Here is a 13726-nt window from a genome sequence, read left to right on the forward strand (position 1 = left end):
AAAATATTTACTTTGCCCATTGTTAAGATGTCTAGGACTTATTTTAAACACTTTAGCATAGACAGTGTGATGTTTTATATGTGCAGGTTGGTTTAAACTCTGGGGAACTCTATTGCTCTAATTGGGATTTCATCATCCTGGGGTGGTTAGGTGATAAAATATCACTAAGACCACATTCCCGAGATTGTTATATCAAGTACTTCTGTTAGCCATAGCTCCACCAACACGTGAGGCCTTGATGTTTGAAGAAATGTCAACAATAGGTGAAATAATGGAATGAACATTAGAAATAGCTTTTACTGATGAAATTAGAGGTGGTTAAGATATATAGATCGGTTAAAATATTTTAGAGAAATCGCCATCCTGCTGAATAGAGTGAGAATCTGATACCTGTAGCTTGCATCTTCAGAGACAGAGCTCGAGGAGTGATGCCCAAACGGGCCTGTCTCCAGTCATTGATCATGAAAATTTCCAGCTGGCTGCTGCCAACTAAGGATGTCAGAATCCCCACCTGCCTCACGTGAACCTTTTATGCGAGGTGACAGTCACTGGGACCACTTAAAGGGACAAGAGCTGAGGCTTCACCAAGCTCTCAGACAGACCGTATGAACAGTTTTATGCTTGCTAATGAATGTGTGTTTAACAAATAAGTGGCAGAGTTGGGTCACCCCATCCACCACAAACTACCTTATCCACCACAAAACCCCAAGATTCAGCCTAGTCATCACAATACCCACATCCTCACAACAAACTTCTAAGATTCAGACTATCATCTTTGTTTTACTTATGAAGAAACTGACCCTCGACAAGATTAGATAATTTGCTCAAGGTCACACGAACAGTTCAAGGACAAGCCAGGATTCCAAATGGAAGCTGCCCGACCTTAGGGACATCTTTCACTTTATCAAACCAGTCTCCAAAGAGCTCTTTTCACTTGACCAAAGTTAGCTCTAGTCACTCTGAACTTCTCGAAACTAGCGTTAAAATCGCAGACTTACACTTTGAGAATGGCCTTCAAAAGGGGCACACAAAATGAATAATTTCAGAATAGATGTCAGAGAAATGCCGCATTAAAAAAATGAGCCATTGACTCACTGACTTGATGCTTTTTCATCTTTAAGGCATCATGTAAGAAACGAGGAACCTAAATGGGTTTTTTGACAGCAAATATTGACAGGATCCAAAGCAGCCTAAGAACATGTCAGGTATCCAGTCATTAATGTACACTTTAAGGGAGTGTCAGAGGAGTGCCTGTAAATGATTAGAGATGATTCATTAATATAATCGTAGGGTGGTGATATTTGAGTGATAAATTAGAGACTAAATTATAGCCATAAGAAAAATAACTTATAACCTGAAATTGATAAAAATACATAGACCTGTAGCTCTGCTTTTATTCCATCAGCCAGAGTTGTGTCATATTCTTGTCTCTCACTGACTTGCTCTGAATGCAAATAAAATGCCTTCGCAATGACTCAGTTTTGCCAGCTGCAAATTGGGCATGTTATTTGTTACTCAAAATGAGTTTGGAATGTGAGCTACATTTTTATGAAAAAAATTAACAAACAGAAAAGAAAAATCTAACATTAATGACCTAGAGTTTATGTAAAGTTGGACTTCCTTCTCTATATATAATCTGTATAAATGTAAAGGAAGCAGGCTTTTGTTTTTTTTCCCTTTGTAACACATTTCCTTGCATTTCTTTTCTTTCCTTGAGGTTTATTCATCTTAGATATTTTTAAATATGCCCCTGAAGGGAACCAAAGTGTTGCCACCCTGAAGTTGCCTTTTTGGAGTATTGATTTTAAGCTGTTTACTAAGAAAAAGCCTCAGTACAGCCAATTCTTTTATTACAGATCTGTGCATTTTTACAGTCTTAAAGAAAGAAAGAAACAAGACTCAGAAATAACCTTTGACCTCCCCCCTTCCTGCCCAAGAGACCCAGCGGGAAAGAAAGGAGATCTTAAAATGCTGTCCAGCAAGAATGTTCCTGCCACGTACGCATATGTTCGGCTCTTCCTCAACCACCGGTAAATCGCCCATTCTCACTTCTGAAATCTAATACCCCTTTCTTCTTTGTCCACAATATCTTTTATACTCAATGTTGCCTCACTACTGTCTTTGGAATTTTCATGCTAATATGAATTCCCCATGCACATATATTAAAATTTGATTTTCTCCTGTTAATTTGTCTCTGTTAATTTGATTATTAGCCCAGCTAGAAGAACTTAGAAGACAGGAATAAAAGTATTGATTTTTCTTTTTTAGCCCCCACACTGCTGACGCAGCAGACCCAGTGCATCACTTTCCCATGCTATACATAATTTGTTACATCCTCGAAGTTGGGAATGGAAAAAATCTACTAGATCATCTTTTGCCAGAACAGGATACAGTTCCCTGATAATAGACCTATCTGATGTGAAATGAATACTACACTTGATCTCACCAGGTGAAGAAAAGCAGAGAGAATTCCCTGTAAGTTAATTCCACTACTCCCTTAATTATTTGTATTGTTCTGCTTGGCTCCAGGCTTTGAGCCCAAGGATTCTGGAAACAATATTCCCTCCACAGCCACTCCTGTACAACTTACAATGGAATGACATCTTCTTTCCCCAGTGGGTTGGATTGTGATAGCTGCCAGCTACTGGGTACTGACAATCCCAACCCACTTTGCTTTCTACGGTTATTGTTCTCTTATCTCCCCCTCCCTTTTGATCCCCACTCCATTTCCTTTTAGTACCGAGGCTTTTGGAATTTCCTCCCTTTGCATATTTGTTTCAGATGACCCCGCACTGATTCTATCTTTAGTTTTCAAAGGTGCCCAGCAGCTCCTGCCCAAATCTATAGCCTCCCCCATGCAGGGGCAGAGGAAACCCTATAGGGTTGGCTGCATTTTGCAGTATTTCTTTATGCACTTTTCTAGTCTTACAGCCCTAGTTCTCTGAATGGACCCCGATATGGCATTTTGAGACTTCTAGCATCTTTCATAGAAGACTTTCAGAAAGAGTGTGTTTTCTCAGTAGCTGATTAGAAAATGAGATTCTTATGTGATATAATAGCATAAATTAAGAAACAGATGCACACACACATACCAACTAAAACATAGTCCAACCTACTGTGTTTCCCCGAAAATAAGACCTAGCCGGACCATCAGCTCTAATGCGTCTTTTGGAGCAAAAATTAATATAAGACCCAGTCTTAATTTACTATAAGACCGGGTCTTATATAAGACCGGGTATAATATAATATAATATAATAATACCGGGTCTTATATTAATTTTTACTCCAAAAGACGCATTAGAGCTGATTGTCCGGCTGGGTCTTATTTTGGGGGAAACAGGATAGTTTAAAATAAAATTTAATATCACTAGAATACATAATTTCTTTGTCTTTAGGGATTCTTGAAATGTAGAATAGATCCAGAACACACAAAACTTTCCAACTCAACTTGAGAAACTTCCACTCAGCCACTGTTCTTCACCCATGATGTTTCATACTAGGTTTTTCTTTCTTTTTTTTTTTTTTTTCCTATCTGTTCTCAACACTTTTTGTTCCCTTCAGTAATTTCCTGGATGACTCAACAGCAGTCTCATCATCAAGGGAAAAGCAGACTTCAAGAATGTACTGTACAGCTATTAAGATAATGTGTACAATTGGTTGGGGGCAGGTTATATTTCTGAAGTGTTTGTGAATGTCAGCTTCACAAATCTTGTAGCCAGTGTATGACTGCTTGCCTCCTGAGCAGCAAAGATCACCAGCAGGAGGTAGCACCAAACCCCTAGAGTCAGACTGCTACATTCAAGTTCTGACTGTACTTTAAAGAATCCAACCTTGGAAATCATAAGCACTGTATTGTAGTAGCTTACCTAAGAAAGAAACAGTAGATCCATGGTCAAAGAAAAGACCTTGACTCTACATTAAAACAAGTGGCAGAGTAAAGTTTTTTGTTTGAAATTTCAATGAAATATTAAACAAAGGCATGTATCATTATTATTCTTTTTAGCTTCAGTCAATGTATTTGATTAACTGACCAACCATGGGGGGTGAGAGTCTATTCCTTTGTACCAAGAATTGTCATATATCGGGAATCTTTTTTAAACTGAAAATCCTAGACAGGAAACACTTAGAGTCCCTAACACCTGTACGTAAATATTTTTGTCAGGCTGTTTTCTTCTTCCATGAGACGTTATGCCCTGGGGAACAGGAGAGTGGAAGAGCAAAGATAACGGTTGGGGAAGGGAAAGAAGTACTACAAGTCGGGGCATTGATATTCTGTTGTACACGTGGATTGGGTAACAACGGAAAACTTCCCATGGTAAGAAGCCACATGCTCACGAATGACGCAGAGCTCATATAATCATTCCTTTAAAACATGATAAAGGAGTTAGGTTTAGTTTCACAAGCAGCTTAATTAAGTCAGTTAAGCAGAGGTGGGAATTAAGTAGCCATGGTCATTTATACTTCGAGACCACGTTTGTCATTGAGTCACTTTGTACTTTTCCTCCTAGCCAACTTACATTTAAGATGGCTTTAATCAGTATAGGCTATTAGCTTCCTCACTGAAATGCTGACACTCTTTCTGAATGTCATTGAGGTCTTTAAAAAGGAGGACCCAACATCCATAAAATGGTAATTGTCCCTCAAGTAGCCTTAGTACTTATGATTAGCCTTTAGATGGTCTGTACCAACTCCTCCATTGTCACTCTGAGCCAGGGCGGGGATGGTAAGTAATGAGAGTAGACAATATTGCAAGTGGTTGTAAACATGGGCTTTGGGATCACATACCTTGGGTCCTGACTCTTACTTAAAATCTGTGTCATCCTGGGTAAGTTCTTTCCCTTCTTCAAACCTTTCATTAAAATCTATGGAAATCCCATTGCACTGTGCCAAGTACATAGTAAACCCTGAAGAAACTGTGACTATTATTATCATCCTAATAATAAACCTTGGAAGTTATTCTCGAGAAGTTCATAGACCATTAGAAGCTGGAAAAAGGTTTAGAGGTCATGTACAGATCACGAGGACGGGGCGGGAGGGAGAGGGGAGGTGAAGTCAACAGAGCAGAACTAAGACTAGGGCACAGGACTCTTTTTCTATTCAACCATGAAGCTCTCAGACCTCATGGGTGAGGAAAATAATAGCTTACACTGTGATCCACGGTAGAGAGAAAGGACCAGTGACAACCCAGAAAACATTAGCTCTGGGTGGGCTGAGGCCCTGGGAAAACCCACGGTGGTTTCCAAAGGAGTTGCGCTCAGGAGGAGGGGGAAGGACAGCAGGTGCTGCCAGGGGCCAGTGTCACTTGGTCTCATTAGAGAGACTCACCAAGCAGATCGCTGATGGGATTAGATTTCTCAGCAGCTCTAGCTTTTCCCACCACCTGTCACATCAAATTCTTTCATCTGAAGGGATCAGACCCACTACGCCTAGTGTGCTGAAGTTACCTTGGTTGCAACTCCATTCCCATCAACAGTGGGATTTAACATGCAGCCTGGAGAATACAGAACTGGGGTCAGCAAACTGCAGCCCATGGGCCAAATCTAACCTGCCACCTGTCTTTGTAAATAATGTTTCATAGGTGTAAAGCCACACTCATTCATTTATGTATTGCCTATGGCTGCTTTTGTGCTATAACAGCAGAGTTGAGTAGTTGGAACAGAGACCCAATGACATGCAAATCCTAAAATGTTTACTATCTGGTTCTCGACAGAAAAGGTTTGCCAACATCTTGTATAGAGGCTTATCAGTTGCTTAGTAGACCAAGGCCCTCTCCAGGCTATGGAAGGATCAACAGACTCCTTCAGGATATTTTTATGCCCCTGGGATAAAAGAGATTTCATTAATACAACTAGTAAAGAAATGTAGACTTACTTAGAATCCACTTATAATTCAAAGGCCATCTCTTCTTCAATGTAGATGTGAAAGACAATTGTCCATCTCCTCTAAGGGTGGGTCTAGTTCTGGCCACCCTCTTATCCTGGGGCATGGAGGCGATGGAACCAGTTGAAGGGAAAGCAAGGTCATCCCTTGCATTACATGGATAGTTAGAAGGGTCATCTCTTTAGGAATTTGTCTGCTATAAACCAGACAGTCGCCATACATTATTTTGTTTATTCATTATAACAATCCTGTTAAGTAGTGTGGTTGTCCCCACTTTACAGAAGGGTAAACTAAGAGTGAACTAAGGTCACAGAGTGGCGAGGCAGAGATTTGCAACCGTTTAGCTCCATGTTGTCTGATGCACATAGGTCTAGTAATTCAACTACCTAAATGCCTGTTAGAAGCATGGTTAACAGTAGCTAAGGTTCGTTTAGTTCAGACAAAAATAGAGATCTAAGTCATTATTTACACTGCAAAATACTAACCTGCAAGATACTCATGAAAAAAATCCAACATTTTTAGAAAACATTGCACACATTATGGGAATGTATGAAGCCATTAGCAAGTTGTGGGCACTGAGAAATCCCACGGCATAAAGATCCTATTCTTTGCTTAATGTAGTGTTTCCTAAACACTTTATCATGGATCCTTTTAATTAACAACATCTCATGAAACTAGTATTCCAAGAGACACGCTTTGGGAACCACTGAACTAGATGATGAATATGATGATTGATGATAACGGCTAATAGTTATTAAGCAATTTCAGTGAGCCAGGCACTGGCCTAAACATTTACATGTATTAATTCATTTAACCCTCACAGCAAACCTATGAGATCGGTGCTGTTATTAATTCCCCACTTGACAGATGAGGAAACCAAGGCACAAAGAGGATAAACAACTTGCCCAAAGTCACACAGCTAGTAAGTCCTGGAGACCACAAGCTCCTCAGACACAGTGATCAGGTCTCAATTCATCTTTGCATAGCTTCCACTTAGCACAGTTCCTGGCATAAAGTATGTACCCAGGAAATGACAGTTGAACTGAATTGGAGATAAGATCCTAATAAAAAGAAGCAACTAAAGTGTGTTGAACAGAACATTTAAGATCTCAAGTGGTATTTACACATCCAGGGCACTCCCTCATCAATTGGGATTTCTATTTGTTCCAGATAAGACTATACCCTAGATAATGTTCCTGCTATAAGCCATTTTGTATAGTGTAACCATTTTCATATTTTATTTAATGGACCCTACTTTAGGTGAATGCAGAGATGATAGGAAAATATCAGATAGTGCAGATCCAATTTAGCCACAAGAAATAATATTTCATTTGAAGGTGTATTAAGTTAGGCTTTTTGTGTGGCATGAAATATATTGAAAGAGGCAATACCACATCCATAAGGAGCCACTGTATTGCCTTTGCTGGTAGAGTGGATGGACTTTTTTTAATGCAGTATAATAACAGCTATTGATAATAGTCAATAGCAACTTTTTAAATATTACAGACCTAAAACTATATCAAGGTCAAAATTAATAGATAAAACACTAGTGAGTTTTCAGTGTACATTGAGGGAAGCACTAAGGAAGAAAAATCAACACACTCTCAGCTTTAAAAGGAAGAGAAGCAAAGGCAGCCTGAGATGACTATGTTTTTGTGTCCTGCAAAATAAAAAGGAAATTTATGTTTAGCACTTGGGGAGCTTCAAATGCAATGATTAAATGGTATTACTTCTCATCACTTTAACATAATGCATTCCTGAATGATAATCATTATAATAATGGTTGACACTTAATGAGGGCTTATTATGCAGTTTTAACCGTTTCATAGGAGTAGCCCTAAGTGGTGAGTACTATTAGTATCCCCATTTTACAGATGTGGAAAAGGAGGCAGAGAGGTAAAAGCAAGTATTTTCCCATGATCCCACACCAGTACAAAATGGATTAAGGGTTCAAACTCTAGTAATCTGGTCATGCCATTCAGGTCCATGCCATTAATAGCTATGCTGGGTAAAGAAAACGTTCAAAGGCTCAAGGTCTGGGAGGCAAAATAAATTCCACTAACAATGTCAGGTTATGTCAGAGACTCACTGGGTGGACACTAGAGGGCCAAACGTGGCAATGCAGAGTTGAATTCTTTCCAATAGGCTCTTTCTTGGTGATTTGTTCTATGACAGGTTTCCAGAGGTTGTTGTACATCTTGCCACTTAAGAAGCCCATCCATTTAAGACTATGCATTAGTCATGACAGGTAAAGATCTGTCCCTCCACCCACCTCCACCACCAGCGTGTGCTAGGATTTCTAGCCCCACAACCTGGCCACACTCACGCCCCTCCAAAATAGCAGTCACTTGCCTATGAATATGTTTATGCCATGATGGTGCATCAGATGCAAAATATTCAGGAACTGCTGCGTGCTCTGCAGTATTCAGAAAAGTCCAGGGGGAAAAATGTTTAAAGGTTCCTTTAGAGAAAGCCCAGATGATAGAAAGGAAAGATGAAATTTTACAATAAAGCCTTGTGGCCAGTGTCCCAGTGTGGGAGCCATTTGAAAGGTAAACACAGAGCCCTTAAGAAAAGTAACAAATTGAGTAAAAACAAATATCAAAAGTTATCTTCGCAATTATATTGGTGTTCTAAAATGCCTGCTTCCCTCTCCCCTTTTTAAGTCAGTTGAAATAACCAAAGAATTTGTTTGCTAGGAGGACTTGATGAGACATATTAGCGTACGTACTTTAAAGGCGTATGTACTTTACATACGCAAGCCTTGGGAGGAACATGTGACAAGAAAAGGATATTATTTACAGAAAGATGTATTTTAAACAGATGGCTCAACAAACTCAATTGGATATAAAAATGGAAATTGAATTTTTAATTCCTATCAATGAGCATATCAAAAATTTAAACATCAAAAAACATACACTACATTTTTGTAAAAAAAATCATTTAATTCTCATTCATAAGCTTTGTCTTACAATTTAGCACAATTAAACAAAAATAGCTTTTCCCTTCTCAGTTGTATCTTACCAGCCTTATATCCTTTCCCAATTGTACTTTAAATGAGTCTTTCTTTTCTTCTTGAAGGTAATCATCAGTTAGGGGCAAACAATCGCAAAAGGTCTGATTTATTAAGCAAACAGGCTAGAAGTCCGAGAGCTGATGTTAAAATACAAATATGTCTACTTACCTGGATGGCTCTGACATTGGAAACGGGCTGTTTCGACATATTCACGCGGTCTTATCCCTAAAAAACAAGTAAGAAACTGTTAGAGGTGGCGGCATTCAGATTCTCGGTCTTGATAAATTAGAACTTAACTCATGATTCAACTAGGCAGTCACCCCTTTCACTGGCCATATATTCTTTCAGTCTCAGTTTCCGAAGTTACTTAGCGACTCTCCTTCCTAATGCCTCAGGGAGAGGGAACACTAGAGCCCGGATAAATCATTCAGGAGGAGAAATGCTGAGATGCCTTGCCCCTGATGCTAATGATAGGCCGTCAGAAACTTGAAAGGCGCTATCATCTCCTTCCCTGCCCTCCTGCCCCCCTGCCAAGAGCCGCAAAGCAAAGAGGCTGTGGGAATAAAACACCTTTGTTTCGGCCTCGGAAGCTTTCCGCTTGAAACTGAACTTTTGATCTGAATTAGTTGTTGCCAGGGCTGCGCAGTCAGTTCATTGAGGTGCCTCCTCTCCGTTGTGCACCCCAAAAGAAATGGCCAGTGCCTCATTCTTACTACTGCGACGCTGTTTGCTCACTGTGCATGTGTCTGTTCTGTCCAGAGCCCTGGGTGACACTAGGAGGAACTAGGCCGTATCTCCCCACAGTGTGCACAGAGCCCAGACTCTATAAAGCAGGCAGCTGCCAACCCTCACCTCTCTTTCTTTTAATGAAACAGTCTCAGAAGGCAAATAGGACTTACATGACCATGTCAGATCCCCAAGCTGTAGCAGTGCTTCCTTCCCAAAGGACGTTTGCTTTCTTTCAGCTTGTGAGACCTGACTTAGCACATGGTGACCATAGTTTACTGGGGCCAGCAGGCCAGGGAACAGCCTAGCCCTGTATCAGTGTTGTTACAGCTTGGTCTATTAAATGTCAACAGGACTGAGTGAAAAAGTAAAAACCTCAGTGAATTAAAAACATGCTGCTTTTTAAACCAAAACTGTAAAATGGGTTGACTGACATTCCTATATTGATTGGTATAAGTGTATGTGCTGACTGGGGAGGAAATGAACACAGAAAGCAGTGTTGGCATTTGCCACAAGTCCTGCGTAACCTGGACTGTGTCACTCAACATCTCTAGGCCTATTTCCTCTTCCTGAAATTTTACCTGCTTCACAGGTTGTGGAAAGAATCAAAATGACATAAAATGCTTTGTGAACTATAAAGCATGATACAAATATGAATTGTTTTATTGTCATTGCCCATAGCTAGTGACTATTTAGTAGTACTGTATACTGATCTACAGCTTTAAGTACAGAGTAAGAATTGATGTAGTGATGCCCTCAACACTTTGGAGATAAAAAATCTCAGAAATCTGAAAACATATTTTTTGGGAGATCTTCAAAGTCTTAGGCTCTATTATAAGAAGTTAAACAATTATATAATTTTGTCAATCTCTATAATTAGTATATACAACTATATAGTCTTTGGAGTCACATACATGAAAACAATGGAGTTTTCTTTAAGTTCACCTGAATGTTTTGGTAATATAGAGGGATAGCCTCCGTGCATAAGGGTCTAGGTAGAATTATTTTCAATATGGTTAAAAAATTAAAAATCAACAACAAATTGAACAATTAGGAATGCATTTTGCTCTATGATGTTTCAAATAGGTTGCTGTCTTTCCTGCGGTGTCAAAGAGTCAATGGAGGATTTTTAATTTTTGGATACAGGACAACACAGCTCAATTTCAAAAGGAAAAGGTTGGAAACTTGATTCTTAATGTTTCTATTCCTCAAAAGCTATTAGAAGTCATGCAAAGCAATAATTTGCACAGGACTTTAAATATCTCAGCATATAGAACTCCTTATGTGCGTACAACTAAAGTTTAATTAATGTCACTTGGGAACTTTTAAAAATTTCTTGTACATTGATTTGAAACAGGGGAATTGGGAATTTCTTTATGTTATTACAAAAACAGGTTGAAAAAACTCAGGCAATGAATGTGTTACTTACACTGCATTGAATTTTTTAAAAATTAGGCTGATTTTGTTTTTGTACTGACTACTGCATTGCTTTGTATTTTGTGGATCTCTAAGCCTAACAGATGAATATTCCTTGGGCCTTGTCTCCTGTATAGATTTGGTATAATCTCATTTGCACACGAATTCCTTCTTAACATATATGTCAATCTGCGATAGAGACATCTCTCAAAAGTTGGTCAGACCCCAGCTCTCATTCTTTGCAAACAGGCTAGATAACATTTGTGTAAATCAGTTCTGCAGCCATTCCTGCTGTCCTCATTATTCGCAGAGAAATCAGGGCAAAGCACACTGATGAATAAAAATAGACCGTGTTCCCTGGCTGTTTCCCTGACCCTGTGCTCACCTCCGTTAGGGATGCAGAGTGTAGAATGCACCTTCCTTCTTTAGCAGCACGCCTCGTCCCGGGGACCAAAAAACGAAAGCTATGCCTTAGATAGATACACAACTCCACTCACACTGGGCCACTGCTTTTCATCCAAAGAGGTACTCTTTAAAGCACTCTATTACTTTGTCTCCTGGTTCTGACTAAAATTTGGAAACATGAAAAGTTTGACAAGGCATATATTGATTGACATCTACAAAGCCTATACTATAATGGAAATGCTTGCCAGTTAGCACAATTGAGTTTTTCTGGCAGTTCTGCAAGTCACTGGGGACCTTTAATGGTCTGTATGCTGAGTCATGTACAATATACCTCTGCTGGTTTTCCATTGGGCAGCACCTACTATCTGACTTCTAAATAAGACTCTTTCATTTACTAAAATTTCATCAACATTAATATCACTAATTTAATGAGAGGATTCTGAGAAAAATAAATCAGTATTTGCAGAGAAGGGGCTTTGTTTGTTCGTTTTAAAGGTCAATTAATTGGCTAAAGCTCAATCTCAAAAGGAATTAAGTACTGTCTTGCAGCTAAAAATAATTCCTGAGAAGGGTGTAGAAAGATGTCAGCTGTCTGAACTAACTCCTTATTCACTCTGTCTGAAATATGCCGAGAGGGAAGAGGCACTCAGTGTCCCCATGTAGCAGAGACAGAAGTGTTGCCCTCTACCTAGCTGGGTACGGGGGAAACTGTGACTTAAGTGGGGCTTTTGAAAAGTTGGGTCTACAGTATTCATCAATCTATATACATTGATAGAATTTGTCACTGAGGCCAAGCCTGGCACTTAGGGAGAGGAGAGAGATGTTTTGAACCGTGTAACAACTCTGGCAATATTTTGCATTTAGGTAAACCAAAGAGCTAGCATTATAGCGTTTCTCTGCCCCAAATTCTCCTGATAATTTCTAGGTTTACAGCCTGAACCAGTCTGCAGCTGACCAACTGTAACCCTGGCCATAAGAATCAAAATGACACAATATTCAGGGTCACAGTCATCATACCTGGACGGTGGAAATTTTCTTAATATCACTATCAATGCAAAATACTTTTAGTTCAATATTCTTTCAACATCCCACCCCCCACTCACACACACACATGCACATTTTATAAAACAGAAGCAGCAACATCACTAATGAACAGTGAATTTACAAGTAAGCTACTACACCCACTGGTTACAAGCCTACAAAGTTATAAGTAGTCACTTCAAGTTAGATATCAAGGAAATTTCCTTCCGAAAGCCCAGTAGCCCGAGCTGGGGCCTTCTGCTTACCTGCTTTGTGTATTTGTTTACTGCCTAAGGAAAGTCCCAGGCAGCCAGGTGCTAGAATACAAGGCTCCTCAGAAGGCGAAAGGGATGCCCGGTGTCCTCTGAGCTGCGATCTCAATTCCGATGCTTTGCATGTGGCTGAAATAGCTCAAGTGCTCGGTGCCTCACCCGGGATTGAGAGCTGCTCCTGGCTCCGGGCTGGAGGGGAACTCGCTTTAAGGCTAAGTGTTAAAGAGAATTCCTGTCATAGCTCACAGTTGTTCTTCCTAAATATAGCGTTTGATACAAGCCATACACTGGCTGCCTCTGAAAGGCTTGACCGTGCTGAAAGCAGGGCTCAGATGTCAGCCGGAAGGTAGATCTTACTACCCTCCTAATCTTCCAGAGTTGCTGGCTGCATTTTCTCACGTATTCTGAGGGGGCAGAGTGAAGTTCGAAAAGTAGGAAAAGTTTCTATCTTTAGCTTTATTACCTGGAGGCCAGAAGATGAAGAGTGTTCAATAAAAATAGGAGAGAGGCAGCATGGCCCCCGAGCTTCCCAGCAAGGATACAGATATCAGTGTGAGTCCTAGCTTAGTCACTTAGGACCTGTTAAAGTTTTTTCATAATCAGCACTCAATAAATGGTCACCACATGATAATACTTAGAATGTTATGTTGAACTGTAAGACATTGCCCTTTTTATAGGTCAAAAATGGTCACAGATCAACTGACTCATGTGGTTCCAGGGCCCAGAGTCCTTACTCTCTCTGCTCTACCGCCTCTACTGGTGGCTGTGACCTTGACCCCCCATCCCCCAGCACAGGAGACAACAGAACAAAACAAAACAAAGAGGAAATATCGATTTTAAGTATGACAAAGGCCAGGACCAGGTATGAGGCAAAACACTCTTTAAACAGAACACTGCCAAATCCTAAAGCACATGCTTATTATTTTGGTTTTGGGCTTTTTTTGGGGGGGAGGGTGTTGTGGCTCCTTAGTTTTAACACTATTTTTTTTTT

The 13726-nt window shown here is 39.9% G+C and overlaps 1 protein-coding gene across 1 annotated transcript in view; it reads right to left on the reverse strand.

Moving 5' to 3' along the window:
- SMPX (small muscle protein X-linked) overlaps positions 1-13083 on the reverse strand; it is a 51608-nt gene extending 38525 nt beyond the window's left edge. Inside the window, exons 1-2 of the mRNA XM_019714591.3 lie at positions 12730-13083; positions 9065-9121 (exon numbers count right to left, since the gene is read on the reverse strand). Coding sequence (XP_019570150.1) covers positions 9065-9103 — 39 coding nt within the window. The 5' untranslated portion in view covers positions 9104-9121; positions 12730-13083. The remainder of the gene's footprint in view (positions 1-9064; positions 9122-12729) is intronic.
- Between the last annotated feature and the right edge of the window lie 643 nt (positions 13084-13726).

The sequence above is a fragment of the Rhinolophus sinicus genome, chromosome 18 (genome assembly GCF_057876585.1).
Source record: "Rhinolophus sinicus isolate RSI-liver-muscle chromosome 18, RSI-T2T, whole genome shotgun sequence".
Lineage (NCBI taxonomy): Eukaryota > Metazoa > Chordata > Mammalia > Chiroptera > Rhinolophidae > Rhinolophus > Rhinolophus sinicus.